The sequence below is a fragment of the Pelobates fuscus genome, chromosome 6 (genome assembly GCF_036172605.1).
Source record: "Pelobates fuscus isolate aPelFus1 chromosome 6, aPelFus1.pri, whole genome shotgun sequence".
Classification (NCBI taxonomy): Eukaryota; Metazoa; Chordata; class Amphibia; order Anura; family Pelobatidae; genus Pelobates; species Pelobates fuscus.
The window spans coordinates 237136648-237162098 of NC_086322.1; the positions used below are offsets into that span (position 1 = coordinate 237136648).

General features: G+C 42.2%; 1 protein-coding gene across 1 annotated transcript in view; it reads right to left on the reverse strand.

Annotated features, from left to right (window-relative positions):
* Nucleotides 1–25451, reverse strand: part of DNAJC7 (DnaJ heat shock protein family (Hsp40) member C7) — a 118479-nt gene that overhangs the window by 48818 nt on the left and 44210 nt on the right. The window contains exons 4-10 of the mRNA XM_063458903.1: nucleotides 20598–20711; nucleotides 19112–19186; nucleotides 17970–18088; nucleotides 17656–17809; nucleotides 5188–5352; nucleotides 3499–3590; nucleotides 460–533 (exon numbers count right to left, since the gene is read on the reverse strand). Coding sequence (XP_063314973.1) covers nucleotides 460–533; nucleotides 3499–3590; nucleotides 5188–5352; nucleotides 17656–17809; nucleotides 17970–18088; nucleotides 19112–19186; nucleotides 20598–20711 — 793 coding nt within the window. The remainder of the gene's footprint in view (nucleotides 1–459; nucleotides 534–3498; nucleotides 3591–5187; nucleotides 5353–17655; nucleotides 17810–17969; nucleotides 18089–19111; nucleotides 19187–20597; nucleotides 20712–25451) is intronic.

Genomic DNA, 25451 nt, shown 5'->3' on the forward strand with positions numbered 1-25451 from the left:
GTTCCATCTAGGAGCAGAGGAGAAAGCCAGACTCATTCTGCATCCTCTGAATCAGCCCGGACAGAGCCCTCCTCAGCCGCACCTGACTCACCTTATCCTGGAGACACAAAAGTAAGGGCCTGCTATCCTGCCGAAGGCCGGCAGAGAACTGGGGTTGTGGCTTAGAGCTCTCTGAGTTATACCTAAGAGAGGAGGAGCTTGGAGAGGAGAACAACCATTTAAATTTTAGGTGTCTGCCTGCCTTTCCTGACCAGACTAGAGTAGAGTATATTCCATGTGTAGTGCACTGCTTCTAATCTGGGGGGGGAAAAAAAGCTGTAAATTAAGAAACATTAGATTAAAGCCATCAGCATCTCTGGGATCCTGAGCGATTTGACAATGCAGCCAGGCCTTCCGCAGTTAATCATAGGAAGAGATCCCACATTTTAGAAAGACAAATTTGTTTTTGTCCGTACTCACCTTTTGTGCTTTCAGTCTGGTAAACCTTCTCATAATCCCTGACTGCTTCTTCAAATTGTTCTGTATCAATGCAGCTGAAATGAACAGAACCAGGGAAGGAAAATTTTCACAATCTTTAATGCGCAAAGAATGCTTTGAAAATTAAGCAGCCTGGTCACTTGGCCATTACGCAATATAGAATAAAGGTGTGCTGTGTTTGTAAGACTATAACAATTTTTTTTTTCAAATTGTGTAAAAGATAGCATATATAAATTGCACATAAATATACAAAGTGTCTTTGTGCATAAATCCTCAATACTGTGCAAACCATTTGCAAAAGTGCATATAGTGAAAATAAAGCACTTGCAATAATATGTTGCTTAAAATTGCAGGCAGCTGTGTTTCATCCAATTGAACTCAAAGATAAAAATAGAAAAAAACTGTGTAATCCTATATTTGTGTACGGGATTATGAAAGGGGCGTACATTCCAAGTAGGTTTAATTTTGACAAATGATAGTCGGTTGAGGTGTGCCGAAACCGACGAGAGGCTAGGCCTGCAAAAAGAGGGCCCGCCTGGTTATAATGATATGTGAAGAGGGTGTGGTGGGAGGGGAACTTCCGGAATCGACGAAGACAGGTAAGCAGGGGTTTGCTGGGATTATATAGGCCTAAAAATCCCTCCCACAACTTCAGGCATACGCCTTCTATATAAATAGTATTTGTATTATAATGTGAAGAAACACAAGTGGAGAGCAGATGAGCCTGCTCTAACTTCTCAGATTACTTTTTTTTAGTAGAAATGTAATTTATGTTTTATTATGTCCGTACGGACTACAGTATGTAGGACGGACTAGAAGACCTCTGAATAAAAGGATTTATGAACATATTTACAATATAAAGAAAGGCTTTAATCAACAAAGTGTGTCAGCCCATTTTCAGAAATATCACAACGGAGATCCAAAAGGTCTAGTGTTCGTAGAAATCCAACTAGTTAACAAATCTTGGAGAGGGGAAATTCATACCTTAAATATAGGTAAAGAAGGAATGAAATGGATGCATAGGTTAGAAACTCTAGAACCAAGAGGTTTAAATGCTGAGTTCGATTTGTATAACTTTTTATAAGTTTTATATCATTTTGACATTATTAGTTTTTTAGCCATTTTTTTTGTAACATTTCTAATAGAGAGACGTTTTAAGAGTACGTGCAATAATATGTCTCTCCTTTTTTGCTTTTCCCTGGTGAGATATTTTAGGTAAAAGGGTATATGATTTGGTGATACCCACTAGAGAGTTTGTATTGTGTTTAGATTAAGATTTTATCTTTTGTATAAATTATGTCCTTTACTGCAGGCGATATTCCACCGGTTAGTAGCAAGGTTTTGTGCTATGTTTTTAACAAGTGGACCTGAGAGGAGACTTTTCATATGGACTAAGTAATATATAGTTATATATTCAAGAAGTAGTTTTAATCAGTGTACAATGATTGTTGATTTTAAGTAAGAACCCACCAAGTTGAACAGACTTTAAATATGGATTGGCAGGATATGAGGAAATGAACTGAGGAAGTCGACAGGCGAAAAGCATCATCACGCATACGCCATGTCACGTGAACCGGACGCTAATCCCGCCTCCCGGAAGTGTTCGTGTAAAGTGTTGGAGAGCTCAAAGTTCCGCAGCCAGCAGCAGACAGGATGGTCTAAGGACTCAGTGCACGACATATTCAGAAAAAGGAGTAGCTGTGGGAACGTCTTTTAAAGGTTTTATGTCAATAAAGAATTGAGATTGTATCCCTTGCTGGCGTCTTGTCCTGCATCATTGACCCACAAAGTGATTTACACATGCTGAGAAGTGAGGCTTATCTGCTCTCCACTTGGGAGTGTTTCTTCACATTATAATACATATACTATTTATATATAGGATTACACTATATTGGATGATACACAGCTGCATGCAATTTTAAGCAACATATTATTGTAAGTGCTTTATTTTCACTATATGCACTTTGGCAAAAGTTTTGCATAGTATTGAGGATGTATGCACAAAGACACTTTGTATAGTTATGTGCACTTTAAATATTATATATATTAAACCCCTACCTACCCCCCCTCACCCTAAAAATAGTGAGGGGGGAATAAAAGAAATAAGTACCTGTATAAAAAAAAGGGAGGGAGGACTCCCATTCTCATTTAGGGCCCCCACCCGGCACGAATAGGATCGGAGTTTGTTTCATTCAAATTAAATTCTGATCCGAACAAAGTCCCGAATTGCGCCCCAACGCGAATGGAGAAACTGTTGTCATTCTGTTTGAATGCAATTCGGTAGTTTTGCCGGCGTTCTGTCCAAGTGACAGGACGTTTAGGAAAACTGAAAGGAAGCATCACAGGAACACAGAGGAAAGGTAAGAGTTGTGGGAAAATTTCTCTGACCACAGGAAATGAAGCACACTTTTCTCCTCCGCTGGTCAGAGATGGTCAGGCGTAGGAAACCTCCATAAGACAAATAGTCCCTACTTTGTCTTATGTTTTAAAGAAAACTAGAGCAGACAGGAAGAAATGAAGAACAAATCCTGACAGAGTTCAGCATGACAGTGCCGCTTCAAGAGTTAAATAACTTGTTACTGTTTATGCAGCCCCAGCCACGCCTCCCCTGGCTGTGACTCACACAGTTTGCATGAAAATAAATGGTTTCAGTTTCAATCAGAAGTGACTTACTTTAAAGGTTTTTATCTTCTGCTCTGTAAATTTAACTTTAATTTCATACAGGAGGAAGCTACAGGGTCTGGTAAGCTATTAACAGAGCAGGAAATAATTTCTAAATTAAACCGTATACTCAACACAGGAAGTCTAAACATTAGACGGCTCTTTACAGGAAGTGTTTGAACGGCTGTGTAAGTCACATGCAGGAAGGTGTGACTAGGGCTGAATAAACAAAGGGATTTAACTCCTAAATGGCAGAGAATTGAGCAGTGAGACCTATACAACAAAACTGCTTCATTAAGCTAAAGTTGTTTTGGTGACTATAGTGTCCCTTTAAACTCACATCATGTTACCACTGCTTACCACTGTGCTCTCCGTAAGTAGGCTTTGATGTAACTGTCATCCAGCTTTATGGCGTTTGTACAATCTTCTATTGCCTCATCTAGCTTCTTAAGCTGTAAAAAACAAACACAAAAGCAATTTCTTAAGAAACAAAATCGAGTGATGAGGTACAAACATCCCAATATTTTGAGTTAATCTACGATAACCTCTAGAGTCAAATGCCAGAAGGTGCCTAAGGATGTTCTAATGATAAAAACATTGTGGATTACGGTTTAATACTTGGTGTTCTGCACAAATAAAGTGGAACTTTTTTATATATTTTTTGTCATTTGTGCTGAAATTAATGCTTCCACAGTTATACGTGAAAGTTAGTGTCAATTTACACTTTGCTTTGAATGGCTCACACAGACTCTAAATACTGGTAGATAATATCCCAAATCTGCAAACTCCAAGCATTAATGTAATTTACTTATAGTATTTAGGAGGCAAATCTTGTAAATATTATTAGAAGTATTTCCTTGATCAGAATGCAAACTAGTGTAGATACAAGAAAAAAGTAAAATTGCTAAACACATAGGTTAAGCGCGCTTTCTGAAGATCATGTCTGCCTCACAAATAATTGCTTCAAATAAGTGAAGAATCGCGTAAAAACATGGCATTACGGGATGCTACATTTTTAATTATCAGTGGCTGATTTTTTTTGTTTTTAATGCTATATTAATTTCAAAAACAGTAACGAAAACTACCACTAAAATTGTATAAAATGGTTAGCTATCAATTTGGCTAACAAAAATTGCGGGGAGGACATGAAAATAACTTCCATCCATAAAAGGGGGAGCTACTGATTAGCTTAGAGCATCAGCAGACCATTCAAGCCAATCAGCGCATCCAGAAGCTCGATGCCATCTGGGGTTAATTGGAGATTAGCCCTGTAGCAACCTTTGGGGTTAAACAGTTGAAGAACGGTTTAATCCCTTAAAGTAAGAAAGCGCCTGGGGGAGCTTCTGCCATCATAACTTTATTTAGATTAAGTTGTTATGATGACCAGAGTGTCACTTAAATGGGTAAGGTAGTTTATTTTTTTTCTTCTTAAAGGGACAATCCAGGCACCCAGACCACTTCTGCCCATTGAAGTGGTCTGGGTGCCATCTCCCACCACTCTTAACACTGCAAGTGTAATTATTGCAGTTTTTATAAACTGCAATAATTACCTTCCAGGGTTAAGTCCTGGTAGACAGCCACTAGAGGGACTGCTGTGTTCTTAGCACACGAAAAGTGTTTTAAACGACGCTGGACATCCTCACGCTAGGCATGAGGACCTCCAGCATCCCTGGAATCCCCATAGGAATGCTTTCCTATGGGAGGTCTATTGTGAGCGCAACCACTGCCGAGCATGAGGTCTCCCCTGCCAGCATCAGGGGAGCGTGGGCCGAGCCTCAGTCCCTCTGCGCTGGATTCAGGTAAGTCACTGAAGGGATTTTAACCCCTTCAGCAACATGGGATGAGAGGTGGGATGGAGAGGAGCACTACAGGGTCCTGCAGTGCCAGGAAAACAAAACAGTTTTCCTGGCACTGGAGATTCCCTTTATATTTCGAATACTTCATTAAATATTTAATACTACAGTATTAAATAAAACACTGGCACACAGATAATGGATGTATAGGTTATTTTGCACAGACAACCATGTCTGACAACAGTGAAAGACTAACCTTTGCATTTACAGTGCCGCGGTTACAATACAGCTTTGCGTTTGTTTTGATATTGTTGGGATCTATGCAAAGTGCTTCTGAGTAAAGTTTGTAGGCCAACTCATAATTGCCATCTTTAAATGCCTGGTTTCCTTCATCCTTCTTGACTTTCAGTGCTTTAGCATTCTGAAAAAAAAAAGAAAAAAAAAAAAGAATGTCTTCCCAGTTAGGTCCACACGTGAGCAGAGCTTTAGACTAGCAGGGTTATTCACTCAAGTGGGAATTCAAATGTAGGACGAAATAGCCAAACTGGAAAGAAGTCACCTGTTTCAAGTTTGGCTATTTTGGCTTTAATCTGAAATACACTTTGAATTCTCACTTTAATGAATAACTCTGTTGGACAAATACCCTAAAATAGTATAACACATATTTTCTGTCATACCAACAGATAATACTAACTGACCAGAAAGGGTGTATTAACAGATACCACATTTCAAATATAGGCTTCAATATTCCTCAAGCTGCTTTATGGGAATAAGTTACCAATGCACCATCACACTTCAACAGTACTGCATTCCATATAAAATCCTTTGTCCATGCTGGGGATGGGGGTGGGGGTGGGGGGGTGCTCTATCAGGACTGCTGCTAATGAACACACTCTTAATCACTCATGGAAGTGGAAGTATGCTCTACCAGAGTGTGCCTGCCACTTCCACTAGCTCAGTAGAAGTAACAGAAGGAGTAAGAAAACTACCTTGGCTGTTATATTGACTGCCAGGGAGGTGTTTCTTAATTAAAATTATAAAAAGTGCTAATTTGAGGGCGTGGCTTGGCAAGCAACGCGGATGGTTGCACTGATCTGAGCTCTGCAAAACGCTAGCCCAAAAAGCGAAGAAAAAAAGCATACAACACAGCTAAATGGTGTCCCCGGTACCCCCCTCAGCATGGCAAGCCAGAAACAGAAGAAGCAGGCTGACAAGACGGACAGACGTGTTCTTTGCGGCCCGAGCATCGACACCGCGTGGTACAGGCCTAACTGACCCGGATCAAGATGGCGACGGCGGGAACGACACCTTGCCGTTGCAAAACTCCCCCGGAACCCACAACTTACCTGTGACCCAGGATTTTCTACAAAGCTGTCTGGAGGAAATGTCTTGCAAGATACTGACATCCATACAAGGTACCCTGAAGGAGCTCCATAAAGATCTACAGGAGCTGGGGTACAGGACAGCACGTGCCGAACAGCGCATAGAGGAGCAAGCGTCTGCACACAATGAAGTGGCGGATCAATTGCAAACCCTGCAGCAGCACATGGAACAGACACAGCGTAAGGTCATGGACCTGGAGGATCGATCAAGGCGACAAAACCTGCAAATTCGGGGCATACCGGAAGAGGCGAAACAGCAGGACCCCCATGTATACCTCATAGAATACTTTAAAGCACTAGCACCTGATCTACCTGTGGAGCTACTACTCATAGACAGATACCATAGAGTCCAAAAACCATTGTTCCTGCCACAAGACACTCCCAAGGATGTGCTCATCCACCTACATTACTTCCACGTGAAGGAGGCCATACTACAGGCCACTAGAGTGGGTAAAGACCCACAGCAAAAATACAGGAACGTGAAAATATTTACGGACCTGTCAGCAGCCACGCTGCAAAAGAGGAAGGAATTTAAGGACATAACAGAAGCACTGCGCCGCAATAACATCCAGTACAGATGGGGATACCCGATACGCCTCCTGATCAGGAAAAATGGAACGGTGACAACCGCCAACAACCCAGAGGAGGGCCGCAAACTACTACACAGCTGGAACATCACGCTACCCCAAGACGGGAGGACCAATACAATGCAGACCAGGTTGTCTCCAGAAAGGAAGAGACACAAAAAATGAACTGGTGTACGGACTTGAGAATTGAAATGCGTACTAAGGAAGACACGAGACGGAGTTGCATAGATGTCATGTTGCAAGTACAACTTACACACACACTAAACACAAACATATCCACACACTCACCCTTGTCACACAATTATGTAGTGAAGAAGTGGCATTTAGACGTGCCAAGCACCCACTAGGGAAATGTGAGCGACGAAAACATTGACCAGACAGACCACATTTAAAAAAAAAAAAAAAAATTCTAAAAAAGGGACGCAAAGGGCTAAGGCCCCAAAAATGGCAACATTCCTACTGCAGAGACAACTCCTACACATTCAACCACTAAGTGCACCTCTTACACCCACTTGATGGCACGAAACGCAAGCGCTGCCACACACATTTAGGAAGACAGCGCACACTGGGCATAGCGCGCTCACCCAGTACCCCAACACATTTCCACACTAAGCGATAACCACGCTCCACCTGGCACTACATAACTGGTGCCGGACCCTTCAGTGGGACATGCTTATAGATGTTACCATAAGTGTATATGTTATTTATGTTGTAATGTTTTATTTAAATGTTCTGAATAATGGTTGCATTACTGTTACCCCCCACCCCCCCCTGCACACCCACCTTCCCTATCCCCCACCACCAGACAGGAACAAGACCCCAAAATTAACCTCAACAAATGGAAACACGGGACTCATGGTGAGGTAGCATCCCACCGGATAAGGACACAAAGGGACTCACTGAACACCTGGATACTCGATAAGGGGACTCAAACCCACAACCAAGGGAGACGTTTAGAGGAGGGGGTGATGGGCGGCTTAACGAGACCCGGACAAAACATTAACGACGTACTAGCAGACAGGACCCCAGCACCTATAGTATCACACAATAGATTATAAAAATATACTGTCATAATGTTAAAGGGTTAAACACCCCGGTTAAACAATATTGCCTGGCGAGAGACCTGCGCAGAGACCACCCAGACGTGGTGTGCCTCCAGGAAACCCACCTCAAAAAGGCAACCACCCTGGCACACACGCTATACCCCATACAATTCCACAGCACCTTCACATCCAAAATCAAAGGTGTATCCATTCTTATTAGTAAAGATGTGTCATTCAAGCTCTTATACGAATCTATAGACAAAGAGGGAAGATATATCATACTGGTCTGTGAAATCAACAACCTAGAACACACGATAGTCAACCTGTACGCACCAAACACAAACCAGAGAAATTTTATGCACAAACTGATCACGAAATTTACACCAGTCCAGAGGGGCATCACGATAGTGTGCGGCGACCTAAACAACATACTAGACCCTAGATGGGACACCACAGTGCAGCCCAAAACCCCTAGATCAGCCACCCTCACAAGAGAATGCAAACCGTTGACACGATTACTGGGAGAACATGACTTGTATGACGCGTGGAGAGTGCTGCACCCGGAGGAGAGGGACTACACCATCTTCTCTCGGGTGCACAACACTTATTCGCGAATTGATGGGTTTTATATAAAGGGCACATTCCTCAATCAATTAACAGCATGCTCAATAGGAACCATCACATGGTCTGACCATGCCCCAATAACCCTAGAATTACGTGATGCATATGACTATAAACACCGAAGTCCATGGCGACTCAATGAATCGCTGTTAACAGACCCACAATTCTGTAACCACATTGAGGCAGACATTCAACACTATTTTACTGAGAACAAAGCCACGGAAATCACGCCAGAAACACTATGACAAGCGCATAAGCCAGTCATCAGGGGACTTTTTATAGGGAGAGCCAGCGCCTTGAAACGGGCATCCCAAACAAAAAGGAGAGGATGGCTGACAGCCCTCTATAATCTGAATAAGCAAAGCCAATTAACCCCGACCCCTCAACTGAGAGACCAGATTAGGGACATGTTAGAAAAAATCAAGGACCACGACTTAACGAAACTAGGATTCAGCCTCCGGAAACTTAAGGCAACACACTACACTCAGGGGAACAGGGCAAGTAAACTGCTAGCCAGGAGACTATCACTTAGGAATGCAAACTCCAAGATAACTTATATCTTGAACCCAGCTGGTGACAAAAAGGTGACACCCAAAGACATTAGCGATGTAATCGCTGACTACTACACAACCTTATACAACTTGAGACAGGACCCCACCACACCCCAGCCAACCCCAACAGACATAGAACAGTACTTAGAAGGAATAGCCCTACCATCCCTAAATGAGGAACAGATAGTATCCCTACTAGCCCCAATCAAGGAGGAGGAGGTACTCCAAGCCATCTCACGTCTCCCCAACGGGAAGGCACCTGGACCCGACGGGCTCACAAATACATACTACAAAAAATTTGCTACATCCCTAGCACCTCACCTAGTCAACCTATTCAATACCACCACCCACAAAGCGGAAGCTCCAGCGGAAATGTTAGGTGCTCATATTATAACTCTGCCCAAACCGGGGAAATCGCCCACATGTAGTCAAAATTTCAGGCCGATATCGCTACTCAATACCGATACCAAGCTTTATGCAAAAGTGCAGGCCACTAGGCTCACCCATATCCTCCCCACACTGATACATAATGACCAGGTGGGTTTCACCACAGGCCGACAGGGTTCTGACAACACGAGAAAGGTGATAGACCTGATGCACAGTCTACACAGGAGCCCAGAGGGAGGCGTACTGCTCTCACTTGATGCCGAAAAGGCATTTGATCGCCTCAACTGGTTGTTCCTGGAAGGCGTACTCCAGAAGTACAAGTTTCCACTACTATTTATAAAAGCAGTAAGGGCGCTGTATTCACACCCCATGGCCAGGGTACTTAACGCAGATTTTGTATCCAAACAAATTACAATAACCAACGGATCGAGGCAGGGCTGCCCATTATCCCCACTGCTGTATATCCTAGCATTAGAACCACTAGCAGCAGCACTACGAGCGGAACCATCCGTACACGGCATCACCTTAGGAGACAGAGTATAAGCTTAACTTGTTTGCAGATGACATTTTAGTAACTATCACACAGCCCTTGGTTTCTCTGCCTAACCTGATGGCGCACATAAAAAAACATACGGAGAAGTGTCGTACTATAAACTGAATGTTACAAAGACGCAAGCCTTAGGGATACACTTAAGCGAAAGCCTCACGTCCAGACTGACTGCAGCGTTCCCCATGGACTGGAGACATGACTATCTGACATTTCTAGGGATAAAACTCCCAAAAAACCCTGCCCAACTCTTCCAACACAACTATGTACGATTGCAAAAAGAATTTGCGGACACCATACAAACATGGGGAGGGAAATTCCTCTCATGGATAGGGCGCATAGCGGCGGTCAAAATGACACTTATGCCCAAAATCCAATATCTCTTCCGCACGTTACAAATACCTAAAGAACATACAACATACCCTCGACACTTTTATTTGTGAGGGGAAAAAAGTAAGGGTGGCTACAGGTACCCTACAACAAACAGTACACAGGGGAGGACTGGGCCTACCAAACGTGACAGCGTATTCCAGGGCACAACATAGCACAAATTAACCGCCTAACTGACGCTCCACAATGGGTAGCCATAGAATCCCACTGGGCCCCCCGGAAGGACCTCCGAGCAATAATGTGGCAGCAAAAATGCCCCAGAAATATTCATGACAACCTTCTGCCTAGCACCCAAACCCTACTGCGGGTTTGGAGCAAGATGAGGAACAAACTAGTGACAAAACCGTCATTGCCTCTGGCCACGCCAATGCAGACCATAGGGATGGAGATTCCGACATTCCCATGGGAAACCTGGGTGAGGGAGGAATACATCACGTATACCAGGTAATAGACAGGGGGAGGCTAAGACGACATGCCCACTAAGACGACATTCTCATACCTCCAACTAAAATCATATGTAGCAGACAAGCTAGGAGATAACCCAGAACCTGAGGACGTAACAAGCATGACCAATTTTGAGAAACAATGTGTAGGAACCACACCACTAAAAAAGACAATGTCCTGGGGCTACAAGGAGCTTGTCCTAACGCAAGCACACACACTAGAACAGATTAAACGTGCATGGCACGGCGAACTGGGACAGACAATCCCAGACGACGAATGGGAAAGAGCCCACTCTGTCCACCGGGGGCTCACACCGTGCTCTACGCACCTAGAACTCCAGCGCAAATTGCTGTACCGATGGTACCTAGTACCAGACAAATTACACAAGATATGGCCCAATACCAGCAACGTCTGCTGGAGATGCGAAAGAGAAGTGGGCACAATGCTACACATCTGGTGGTCCTGTGATAAACTCGGCACCTTTTGGAAAGAGGTGGCACACTTACTCCAAAAAGTATTACCTACCCCAAAGCTAGACAATCCACGAGCGTGCATTCTGTTCATGCAACCAAGGGGCATACCGAAACACACTAGAACCATAATATACCACACTATCATCTCGGCCAACTTAAAGGACCACTCTAGTGCCAGGAAAACATACTCGTTTTCCTGGCACTAGAGTGCCCTGAGGGTGCCCCCACCCTCAGGGACCCCCTCCCGCCGGGCTCTGGGGGGAGGAAGGGGTTAAACTTACCTCTTTCTCCAGCGCCGGGCGGGGAGCTTTCCTCCTCCTCTCCTTCTTCCTTGCGACGTCATCGGCTGAATGCGCATGCGCAGCAGGAGCCGCGCTCGCATTCAGCCGGTCGCATAGGAAAGCATTTACAATGCTTTCCTATGGACGCTTGCGTGCTCTCACTGTGATTTTCACAGTGAGAATCACGCAAGCGCCTCTAGCGGCTGTCAGTGAGACAGCCGCTAGAAGTTTTGGAGGCTGGATTAACCCTCAGTATGAACATAGCAGTTTCTCTGAAACTGCTATGTTTATAAAAAAAAAAGGGTTAATCCTAGAGGGACCTGGCACCCAGACCACTTAATTAAGCTGAAGTGGTCTGGGTGCCTAGAGTGGTCCTTTAATGATCTCCAGGCTATGGAAAAAAAACAACACCCCCCACAACAGACAATCTGATGAAGCAAGTGGACCAAAATTGGGTATATGAGTTAATGACAACAACACAATTCGGATACTGCATGAGCGTTAAAGAAGCTCACAGGGCATGGGAAGCATGCACAAAACCCGCGTTACCAGTGTCAAGAGCAGACCAGCCCGCTACGTAGCCTAATGTGGGCACCCCAAACCAAATGATACTGTAGGTAGCATCGACAATGACTTACTGAAGTGAGGCATGCCCCCCCAGCAGGAGAAAATCCCACATTGGTAATACCACGCCAGTAATAGGCATTCACCTCTGCTCATAAACATGGCAAAACACCCAACTAAATAAACCAGACACCGTAGTATACTCCAACAAATATTGCACATGCAAGCCATTGCGAATGTATTGAAATTTAACTTTTAAGAAAATTGTATAAATGATAAGCGTATTTTGGTGTGAAAATGACCATGTAAACAGTCTACCATGTGATCCCCCACCACCTGTCTCCCCCCCCCTCTCTTTTGTACCCCTTACCCATCCTAATGTTATTGAAATGGAAAAATCAAATAAAATCCAAATTACAAAAAAAAAGTGCTAATTTTACATTAAAATAGGAACTTTTATAAAGTGCTATTAAGATGGGATAATCCACACACAGAAAACACTTCAGCAAGCTGAAGCACTTTCTGTTTGTGTACTGGTCATTTAATTTACAGTGTGTACTTGCTTTTGAATCCATACGAAATCTGACTTTCATTTCACTTTAAATAAAACAAATAAATACATTAAAAACAATTCTCCAGGGGGCGGGGCCTGACCGCCGACGGGATCAGACGTGCTCTGTCTGAGCTCCCGCTCCAGGCCCCGAAAATCGGAGCAAACTGGGGGCCAACCGCGAACTTAGAGCCACAACGGTGGCTACTCCGACCCCCAACCATGGGGGTACGCCGGTATAAAGCACAAGACCCTGCCCTGCACGGACATAAACCAGACAAGGGCCCAGAGCTCGCTGGAGCTTGGGCCGGGATGAGACGGATGCTCTCCCGGGTCTCCGGCCGGCATCTTGCTTCCCCCCCCCCCCCTCCTCTGGACCGGGGGGGGGGGGGGGCCATCCCGGTCTGCAAGGGCACCACACACCACCCTAAGCTGGGCCCAAACAATCACCCTGGCATCAAAAATCCACTGGGCAAATCTCCACAAGATGGACGCCGCACGCCAGCCATGTGCGCCTGTAAGACCGAACTGCCCGAGGAGAAGCACACCCAGCACCATCAGACCACCATGACAGCCCACCCCAGGGCTAAGCTGGCGGACTACACTGGGCAAATCAAGGTACAGACCAGGGGCATCAATCAAGCAGGGAGAAATGGGCCACACACAAAGTGGGACCCCACTGACCAAACCTTATTAAGCATTCCCCCAGAACCCTAAAACTACCTGCCCTGGTGAAACAAGCCAGAGGGACAGAAACAACAAGCCACTCACCCTCCACCCCACCGGACACAACCTATACCAGCAGTCTGGACCTAAGCCACCATAACCACTGCCACAGACCAACAAAATGGCGAAGGAAGACGCCACCGCAACACCGGGGCACAAGAGGTGCCTACCAAGCACCAGAGTGGGCTTACACTACAGACAGGAAACCCAGGGTTTGCACCTCGAGACACCCACGGCTCCAGCCTTGTTTCGCGATATTGCTGGGATGCGTGCCTGCTGGGCACACACAACGAGAAGCTCAAATGAACTAACACGATTCAGATGGGCTAGTCCCAGGACTTCACGCTGAGTGTTTGACTTGCTTACCCAACTGGGAATACACACAGATGGTTAAGCTTTACGTGTTCGCTGCATACCATTCCACTCTCCCACTGTATAAGCGCCCTAACTAAACTACTAATCTCAGAAAAGCGACTGTACACATGCTTCAGTTTAACACAGCGACTCCACAGTGACACAGAAAACATCTTGATAATTAAGCGATGACACTCTACATAATTACTAGTTATAAGCCACTGTTATTAATCGACAAACTAATTCATTATGACAAATATAGTTACCCAGCTTGTGGCTAGCTTGTATTACTAACCATAAATTGTGCATATACCTGAATGCTGTACAGCAGTTAACGAATATGTGTTTTTTGTTTTTTTTCAACTGTTTGCAAATGCTGCTGTGGCATTGTTGACATACGAATGTTATTTCACGCACAGCAAAAATAAAGAATTAAAAAAAAAAAAAAAAAATTCTCCTCTATAAACCTTCTGAACATTCTCCTCTATAAATGGTCCTCAGATAAGCCAATATACACAAGCTGTGAGAACACAGGATATTTAATTTAAAGGTCTTGTCTATTACTATAGAGTGAAAATACTGTACAATATTTTGTTCAGCTAGTTGCATGTGGATGCTGCTGAAATGGGTGAAGCTGAAATAGCCATCAATGGCAGCAAAAACCTAGCATCAGGAAAGAAGACCGAATAACAGAATATAGGATGAAGACTCACAGTAGTGAATGGGGCAATACATAGCAGAAACCTTAAATGAACACTATGAGCACATGACTACGACAGCACACTTTAGAGGTTATGGTGGCAGAAATGACCTGGAGTCCCCAAAACTGTTTTAGAACCTGCAATACAAATTTTAACCGGTCACTCAGATTACTGAACAACAAAAAACATGTTTTTATACATGTCAATTGCTCTAGGCCCCAGAAACACTCTTTACTCTATGATTTGGAAAATCTCAATTGAGTCTGAACCTTTGCCCCTAAGCTGACCAGGAGGGATAAAGATGTGTATCAAGGCCTTTCCAAGACATGTATGCCAGCATTCACTGCCAAAGCCCCCAACCCATTACATCCTACCTCCTTTCATCAGGGTTATTGCATATATTGGTCACTACCAAGCAAAGAAAGCCTTGAACTGTATTAACATGCATGGAGGAAGTTCTACACTGTCTCAAACTGCAGTTTAGTAGGCCACCTACTAAACAATTAGAAGCAGCACTATTAAACCATGAAGGTGTAGTGTCACCCTACTTCCAGATTTAGGAATTCTCTCACCATGGCCAACCACATTTTGTTCCTTCGGCAACAACCAGCAAGTGAAAAATTAACTGTAGTTTTAAGTTTTCCTATCCTAAATGTCACATGTTTTGCAGACTGGAGCATTGAAAGCGGTAGATGAGAGGAGTAGGCCATGCCTACACCAAATCCCACTTTTGCCCCTGATATCAGATCCTTCCCAATTGACTTTTGGTAGACAGCCTGTCACGCAGTACAAAAATAGGGCCAATAGGAGAGGAGATGTGACCAATAGCATGTCATTAGTATGAGGAGATCCTACTGATGAAAAATACAAAATTGTTGATTCAGTCTGGGAAATAATATCATGCACATAGTGGGGGATAATAACATTACATAAATAATATGATAATCCTTTTTTGCAACGTAGTCTCACATTTATATAAAACATTTTTATTTTTATATAAACAGTCTATCATTTGTCTTCTAGCTATTTGATTGCTAAGAGAAACAGAAACCACAACATTGATTTCCACTATGGCAAGGTAAAATAATCTGCCATAAACATTGATTTCCTTTTAACTTACTAAACATATTTTTAACTATGGATGGAAAAATTAATGAGAGTGGAGGATAAGCTAGCATACAGCCACAATTTTTACTTGATTTAAAAACAAAACATTCGCAAAACAAGAAAAACAAAACACTGCAAGACCAAAACAGAGGTGAATATAAATATATATATATATATATACTCATAAATGAAAAAAATCAAAATGCACTCACAGGTCTTCAAATTAGTGGACAAATTGGTGCTTTATTTGGTCATCAAAAAAGTGATGAAAAAGACCCGGCAGGGTCGAAACGTCGATTGATTTTTGTACACTTTTTTGATGACCAAATAAAGCACCAATTTGTCCACTAATTTGAAGACCTGTGAGTGCATTTTGATTTTTTTCATTTATGAGTATATATATCTGACGCCAGCAATTTGCACCCAGGCACATGTGATATAATTAATTATTTTTGGAGGAGAGTGCCAAGCTTCCATTTGTATATATATATATGTATGTGTGTGTGTGTTTGATTGGCTAAATGGATAAAAGTGTGTAAGAGTAAATGTCTGCAAATAATTATGTACAAGTGTTGTTAATTAGTACAGACATGGCCAAAAGTAGTGCTACCACGAACATCACTTTTTTTTTGGAAAACAATATTTTCTCTGCATGTAAAGATTGACAAAATTATTTTGTATCCACTATTCGTTATTTCAAATCTAATAGAACAGAACTTAACTTTTGATTTATAACTTCACATTTACTGTAAACCGCAAAATATTGGTACACTGAACCTAATTTTTCCATAACACAGCATTTGGAGACAATAGCTGTAATCAAGGACGTTTGGAGCTCTGAATAAGATTTCAACTGGGATTTTGGACAACTCTTCTTGATTATACTGCTCCCGTTCTCCTAGGTTCCATGCCTTATACAAAATTACACTGTCCGTTCTTTCCACAGATGTTTGATGGGATTCAGATGTAAACGCATAGCGGGCCACTTTGGAATTGTCCAATGTATTTTCCTAATCCATTATTTGATGCCTTTTGAGGCATGTTTCTGGTCAATATTATGATTTTACTGTGCCCTGCATAAATGGGGATGGTGTCCCTTTCTTTCAAAGCTTTTTTTTCCCATTCCCTAAACATGGAGTTGTTGTGATTTGACAAAAAGCTCCACTTTTATTTTAGCTGCCCAATGGGCATTATACCAGAAGGACTGTGGTTTGCAAATATGCATGTTGGGAATCCCTAGTCGGAGTTCAGAGTGAATGGTACAGTGCAGTATTTGAATAAAATGCAAGAGTACCAATAATTTTGGCCATTTTTGTATATTTGGAAGAGAGAATAGCTTAAAGGGATACTTTAACAGTTTTGTCACTAACAGGTATTTTGTTTTGTTTTTTTATTTTATTTACAATGCCCAATTGGGCATTACTAATAGATGCCCTCTCCTTAAAACCTGTAAAAAAAGGAAGAAAAAAAACCCCAACAACATCAACAAAACTTTCCTGGAATCCCAAACTAATCTCCACACCGCCTTCCGAAATCATCCATTCACTTGCTCGATCCAATGAAAGGCTTCTCATAGAGAAGCCTTTGAGTGGACCGTTTTCACTGATCAGAGCGCATGCAATTTTGCACAGAATTGAGATTTGGCAAACCATGTCACTTGTGCCAGGAGTGTAACTAGCCCCTGGCATACCAGCGCAAATACAGCTGAATGTATAGGATTTCAAGCATAAATGCTTCACATACAAACTTCTACTCATATGACCACTCCAAATCAATGAAGTGTCAATGGTAATTGGAGTAACCATTTAATCTTAGTGTGAGAAAATGGTGTGAAAACATTCTGCTAATGCAATTTGTGCTGCTCTCCTTCATTTTGGACCATGCTTTGATATTTTAGGAAGGTTGGTCAAGCCCTGATTTGGTTACCTTAGGTTCTTTAGCAAATTGAAGTGAGGAACGGTATGAAATAAAAGGAATGTATATTATACATAAACACATACACAAATTTGCACATACCCTGCATGCCAAACGGGCTTTCTGATGATCAGGGAACATTTTCAAAGCCTGCACAAAGAATTGCACAGCTTTCTCAATGCAATCTTCATAATATAGGCATAGACCTCGCACGTACAGTGCATCTGCGTTGGTGGAGTCTACCCGTAGGATGTCACTGTAGGAGCAAACAGGCTTAAGATGGGATAACAAAAATGGCAAATACTTTTTTTCATTTATCTTTTTTTAATTGTTAACATGACCCACAAGCATCGGGATAATTTTAGAAAGCATGCATGTTAAAATGCTTCCATTAATGCACACAATCTATTCCCTACCTGGCCACAGACTGTGCATCCGGATAGCGGCCAAGGAGAGCCAGACACTCTGCTTTGAGTATTTTGAAGCGATGGCAGGCAGGGGCCAACTCTAAGGCTCGATCCATGCAAAACACAACCTGCCACATAAGACAATAAGCTGAGTATAAACAAAGAAAAAACGATAGCATAATTGCTATATCATCTGACATGAGAGCAGCACTTTTGGTTGTCTAAGAGGTGTGGCGAACATTTGGGAATAAAACCTATTGGCCAGGTGACTAATGCCCAAGAGGTTATAACAGATATTTGCTAACTTAAAAAGAGACACTACGCACTAGAACTTCTATAGTTTAATGTAGTGATTCTGGTGCAAAGAGCCTGTCGTTGCAGAGTCAACACTGCCTTTTCTACAACAATGCTTGCTAAGGACACCTCTAGTGGATCTTCCCGTTGTGGTCTTGCAATCTTTGCTCTGCATTAAGATGCTGAATGCTGAACGTTTGCCATAAAGAAACAGAGCTAGTGCATCTCTATGAGTAGATGCTGACTGGTAGTTACTGCCCCCCACTGTTTTCCTATGGAAAAAAGGGGGGGGGGGGGATAATTTCAGTAGACAAAAATAAAACTTAAATACCTGAAATAGTAGCAGCCTGACTTAGGCTTGATTCAAAATATGTAACAGTAACAGTTCACCTATGCTTTATTTATTAACTGAACCTGCAGTAGCCTGACACACTTCATTCAATAGCTTAAACAGGAGTAGCCTGACATATAATTGATTCAATGTCTGAAATGGTAACAGCCTAACAATTTTGGGGTATTCAGACACATTTATAAGCATCAAAAAAACAAGGCATTAGAGAATGGCATTCACATATGATAGAGTTAAGAGTATAAAATTGTTAGGCATACAATATGTGAAAAAGGATGAAGGTGAATATGAATCATTGTGCTCGGATACACAAGTACATTGTATATAATTTGATAGGGCTCTGTACTGTATTCTGTAGTCTTATATAAAAGAACTAGATACCTTTCAAAGAAAGAAACTAGTCGAGATGAAAGTGAAAAATACATTAGCTGACATATACAAAAAAGATCAAAGATGTTTATGGGGAAACAAGCAGCTGCCAAGAATCACAGAGTTAAGATGTCTGTACCTTTCGAAAATCTCGTTTTTGAAAGTCCTCTTCAGCAATTCGCTCATATTGTAGCACAGCAGCAGCATTCTTAAGCTGTAATGTGACACATTTAGAAACAAAGCTATGAGAAGTTCTTGAACAGTTTTCTACAGAGATGGTTAAGGGACCCCTATAGGCACCCAGACCACTTCAGCTCAATGAAGTGGTCTGGGTGCCAGGTCTCCCTAATTTTAACCTTGCAGCTGAAAACATGGCAGTTTCAGAGAAACTGCTATGTTTACACTGCAGGGTTAATCCAGCCTTAAGTGGCAGTTTCCCTGACAGCCACTAGAGGCACTTCCGCGATTTACACGGAGTAAATCGCACTTATTTGGAGCTGGACGTCCTCATGGACCTCCAATGTCTAAAAAGATCCCCATGGGAAAGTATTGAGTAATGCTTTCCTATGGGCAGGTTTGAATGCGCCTTTGGCTCCACTCGGGAGCTGACGTCGATTGAGGAGGAGAGGTTACCAGTGCCGAGGGAGCCCGGCGCTAGAGTAAGGTAAGCAAATAAATGGTTAATTAACTATTTATTCGCTGCGGAACAGGGCCCTAGTCACCGTTTAGGTGACTATGGCTCTATAGCGTTAGGAATACAGATTCCTAACGCTATAGAGTTGTATTCCTAACGCTATAGTGTTGTTGAAATTGTTGTGAATTACATTCACTCTGATTTTCAGTAAGCCCTCAGACTTGATAAGTATTATGGGATACATATTTATCAAACATTGTGTGACCTATGGTTAGCCACTACTGAATGCATGCGCTCAGCACATACTTTTAGAAAATGATAAAATTTATGATTGTGTGAGCACTGTTAATTCAGGATTTGACAAAACTAGAAGAAAGGAATCCACAACACCTAGCGATACTACTGCTAACACCTACCTTTTCTGAGTATGTATACAGAACTTTACAAGGTATATTTATATACAATATACTTATTTGGAGGTAGAACACAAGCATAATAAATGTTTAAATTGAGCAAGCATTTGGTCAGCCACTGAATTTAAATTAAATGAACACTCCACACGCCTGAAGCACTCCAGCTTGAAGTGTTTGGGTGACAAGTGTGTCCTCTTTTGTCATTTTAAAAAAATGCGCATATATCAAGAGAAATTCACACTTTTATAAATTAACCTTGATCCACAACATTACTCTCAATCAGATAAACAGTGCTGTTACTACTCAGCAGTTTAGCTCAGTGAACTCAAGAGGCAGCAGTTGCCCAGAGCACCTGCCATGCAAAGACGTCTCCATAGGCTGCATTAGGAAGTAAAGTCTGGGCTGGGGAAATGGGGAGCGTTTTCTAAGGCTGTAGACAAGAGATCTGCAGATATTGCAAGCTATTATTATATATATCCCCATAGTAAATGCATACATGTTTCCATTGGAGTATATCTACTAAATAATGATATATTTGTATTTTGGCAGTGGAGTGTCCCTTTAATTGTTAGCCTTACGTCCTGTCGAGCCTGCTCGTTATTTGGCTCAAGATCAGCAACTTTCTGCAGGCATCGGGTGGCAGCCATGGCATTTCCAAGTGACAAGTGACACTTTCCCTCTCTTTGATGGCCCTGTAATTTGAAAGGGAGAGTAATTACATCACTTAAACATATGTAGTGTAAATATCAATATGACGCAACACAAAACAGTATTCCTAACACTATATTGTTTTTCTGCCTATGTGACCCCTGCAGCCAAGAAAGGGGTAAAAATCCTAAACCCCTCCACACACCCCCACAAAAAAAACAGCCTAACAACAAAAACCCACTTCCTTTCCTCTCCTCCCCATACAGTTTCCCTCTTATTCGCTTGACTCCCACCTCTCCTCTTTTACATCACCTTACACCCTTTAAAATCTCATCTAAGGAGCAAGTTCATAGATGTGTCCCAGTGTACCAGTTAAATACCTGTATAATCAGGGAGAGAATCCCTGCAGCAGCATAAGATAGCAACAGATCGCAACAAGAAGTAAATTATTTAATTTCACTAAATAATCGGTCACATTTGAGTTCAGATGATCATATTTATTTGTATTTCTTTCTTCAGCTATTTTATGGGTATTTTTATTTCAGTAGGATCTTACCTTGTTGTTGTTTAACCCCTTAAGGACCAAACTTCTGGAATAAAAGGGAATCATGACGTGTCACACACGTCATGTGTCCTTAAGGGGTTAAAGATAGGTGATACTAGGTATGCTAAAACATGTGTAAAACATGTGTAGCATGCCTTCATTGTATCTTATTTTTTCCTGACATGTCGCCAACTAGTTTAAGCCAGGTTTTCTTTTAACTAAATTTTGTAGGAAAGAAATATATAAGAATAGGTTTCTATTTAAAGGAACACTATAGTGTTAGGAATACAAACACGTTTTTCCTGACACTACACTGATAGTCCTGAAATGGCTGTTTAGATGACCAATTCCCCTCTGTTCAAATTAAAAAGGTGATTTTACTTAATATTTCTCCACCAGCATGCCATTTTTGCTGTGTGTGCCCCCACCTCCATGGCTGAGATCAACAGTCATCATGATCTCAGCCAATCCGATAGTAAAGAATTGGTAGGTTTTGGTGCATGTGCAGCATAACAGTGCGCTGCGCCAATCAGCATCTCCTCATAGAGATGCACTGAATGAATACATCTCTATGGGGAACGTTCAGCATCTCCATGCAGAGTGAGGAGATGCTGAATGCCAGTGCTGCAGGAAAAGCAAGCACAACTAAATCATTGCCACTATAAAAATGCTACTAGGCACCAATGTAGACACTGCCATTAACCTGATCTAAAAGAAGATGTGATTTATCAGACAAGGCAACATTCTTCCATTGCTCCATGGACCAATTATGATGCTATAAAATGAAGACGAAAGTATACAAGGCAGAGCCACAGCGTCACAATCACATGTGAAGCTGTGGAATCTACCCTATAAAAGCCTACCTCAGAGCTACAAGATAGGGCGTAACCCAAACAAAAATAGATACAGCAAGGAGACCCTTGAAACAAGGGGATCCCAAGGTAGTAGCTCTGAACACAGAAAAAAGGCACCTAAATAGTACCAGATAGTAAAAAGGAAAAGAGGGAATCGCATATAAAGGGTAGGGGATAGACAGAGTGAGGGGGGGAAGAATAAGCAAAAAACTCCCCTGCTCCACCCTATATCACCCACAGCTTCCTAAAAATAGGAACTGATAGTCCAAACAAAAGTATGTGAAAAATCCCTACTATCATAAGGCAGCCTTAAAAAATCCTATAGGCAGATGGGTTAAACAAAACCATAAATAAATAGCCAAATATATAAGGTCAAGAGAGCACCACACAGAGGACTGGAGCTGCCTATCTAGAGGTCCTAAGTAATCTGGTAAACTAAACTAAATAATCACAACATACTAACTACCTAAGTGCTACCTAAAGTGAAAATAAAAAATAATAAAGAAAAGCGCTTGACGCGCGTTTCAGCGTGATACACGCCGTCATCAGGAGAAAGTTCATAGATGTGTCCCAGTGTACCGGTTAAATACCTGTATAATCAGGGAGAGAATCGGTATGTTGAGAGGCGTGGATGAATGACGTATAGTCACCACGCCCCCTTGCCGCATCATAGCCTATAATGCAGGCCATTGGTTACTAACAGGATCAATCAGTGTTGATCCGACGGGAGACTCCACGCCCCCTTGCCGCATCACGGCCTGTAATGCCGGCCATTGGGTGCTATCAGGATCAATCAAAGTTGATCCGACGGGAGGAGGATGGGTGAGTGACGTAAAGTCACCCCGCCCCCTCTATCACATCATAGTCTGCATAGGGTAATTATACGGCAGGATAAAAATTAATCCACAAGTCATCAGATTCAATGTATTGGGACATTCGATGCTGGTTGGCATACAATGTTGTCAATTCTTGGCAGATATTGGCCAATCCTGACATCAGATGTCCATATTAAGTCAGTGATCTCACCATTCCCTTCTGTTACAGCACGATGAGGGAAGAATTTTAAGGACCTATTGGTACCTAGCCATTTTGGACCCCCCAGTAGTAGCTCTCTCAAGCCGTACCTCCCTAAAGGCACATACAGGTGTGGACACTGTAGTGCCTGCCAGTACATAGTCAAGGAAACTAGGACCTTTTCGGACAGTCTGAATCAGGATCTTCACTCTGTACGGTCTTTTTTCAACTGCCGTACGGAGGGAGTAATCTACCTGTTGATATGTTCCTGCGGAATTAAGTATGTCAGCAAGACTTTCCACCCTTTTAAATTCCGCATTAGGGAACATGTAAATTCAGTCAGAAGGAGATTGGAAACTCCCATCTCAAGGCATATTAAAGCATACCATGCCAACTCATCCAGTAGGATACGCTTTATGGGTATAGAACTCATAACCCAAACCCAACGCAAAGGGGATTGGGATCGTAAGTTAAAGCAAAGAGAATCCTACTGGATCTATAAATTGAAAACACTTTCTCCACAGGGACTAAACGAAGGTTTTTTCGTTTACATCATTTCTATAGATTTATAGTTTTTTTTTAAATATCCATCAACAGAAAATAGGCCTATCCATCTGTCTTACCTTTTTTTATTTTGCGGTCTGTAAATATGTTTATATGTAAATAATTAAAGCTTTTTTGTTTTTCATGAAATAATTGTATAAATCCCTACCGGCTCCAACCTGACTATACAGCTGATCCCATCGGCTAATACCAATTGCTTTAAGATAATGATGACTCTTTCTATACCTTTTTACATTTTGTAGAAGTAAATAACTGTACTTGAAATACTTCTTTCTCTTTCTGTCCAATACTGTTTAGTATGAGTTATATTTTATCTATAATCTTATGCTAGATGATCCATTAATATACAGGATTCACTATATAGATATCTCTTACCTGTATTAGTCCAGGAATTCCTACATAGAGTGACCCTTGGTAGGTGCAAGCATCAGATCATCTGGCCTTCCACCATCCTAGGTTTACTGTTAGGAAATAATATCTATAGTGCTTTTTGACAGTAGAGATTATTTCCTCTTTTTATTTTACTTTATTCTGTTTTGTAAGGTTTAGAAGTCCCATGATATGATGGGGTTAAAATCTTTAAACCCTCTATCCTTGGGTTTCATGTTAATTAACTTATCATATGTATTAGCTATATTTAGCAAGATGATCGTTTTTCCAATCACTGTATTAGCCGGTCTGCTGAGGGGTGGGGCGTTTGACAGTACACCCTCCCCCTACAGTGATTGACTTTGTCTTTAGCCGTATAACTACCCTATGCAGACTATGATGTGATAGAGGGGGCGTGGTGACTTTACGTCACTTACCCATCCCCCTCCCGTCGGATCAACTTTGATTGATCCTGATAGCACCCAATGGCCGGCATTACAGGCCGTGATGCGGCAAAGGGGCGTGGAGTCTCCCGTCGGATCAACACTGATTGATCCTGTTAGTAACCAATGGCCTGCATTATAGGCTATGACGCGGCAAGGGGGCGTGGTGACTATACGTCATTCACCCACGCCCCTCAACATACCCGATCAGCTGCAGGGATTCTCTCCCTGATTATACAGGTATTTAACCGGTACACTGGGACACATCTATGAACTTGCTCCTGACGACAGCGTGTATTCACGCTGAAATGCGCGTCGAGCGCTTTTCTTTATTATTTTTTATTTTCACTTTAGGTACCACTTAGGTAGTTAGTATGTTGTGATTATTTAGTTTAGTTTACCAGATTACTTAGGACCTCTAGATAGGCAGCTCCAGTCCTCTATGTGGTGCTCTCTTGACCTTATATATAGGGCTATTTATTTATGGTTTTGTTTGACCCATCTGCCTATAGGATTTTTTTAAGGCTGCCTTATGATAGTAGGGATTTTTCACATACTTTTGTTTGGATATCAGTTCCTATTTTTAGGAAGCTGTGGGTGATATAGGGTGGAGCAGGGGAGTTTTTTGCTTATTCTTCCCCCCTCACTCTGTCTATCCCCTACCCTTTATATGCGATTCCCTCTTTTCCTTTTTACTATCTGGTACTATTTAGGTGCCTTTTTTCTGTGTTCAGGGCTACTACCTTGGGATCCCCTTGTTTCAAGGGTCTCCTTGCTGTATCCAGTTATGATGCTAGCTCTTCTATGCGATCAGACCAGACAGGCTAGCGATTGCTCCCCATGTGTATTAATGAGCGTTAGGCACCCATGACCCTGATGCCAATTCACTGGTTGCCCTTTCTTGCATCACTTTTGGTAGGTACTAACCACTGCATTAAAGAAACACTCCACAAGACTCCTTGTTTTGGAGATGCTCTGACCCAGTCGTTTAGCCAT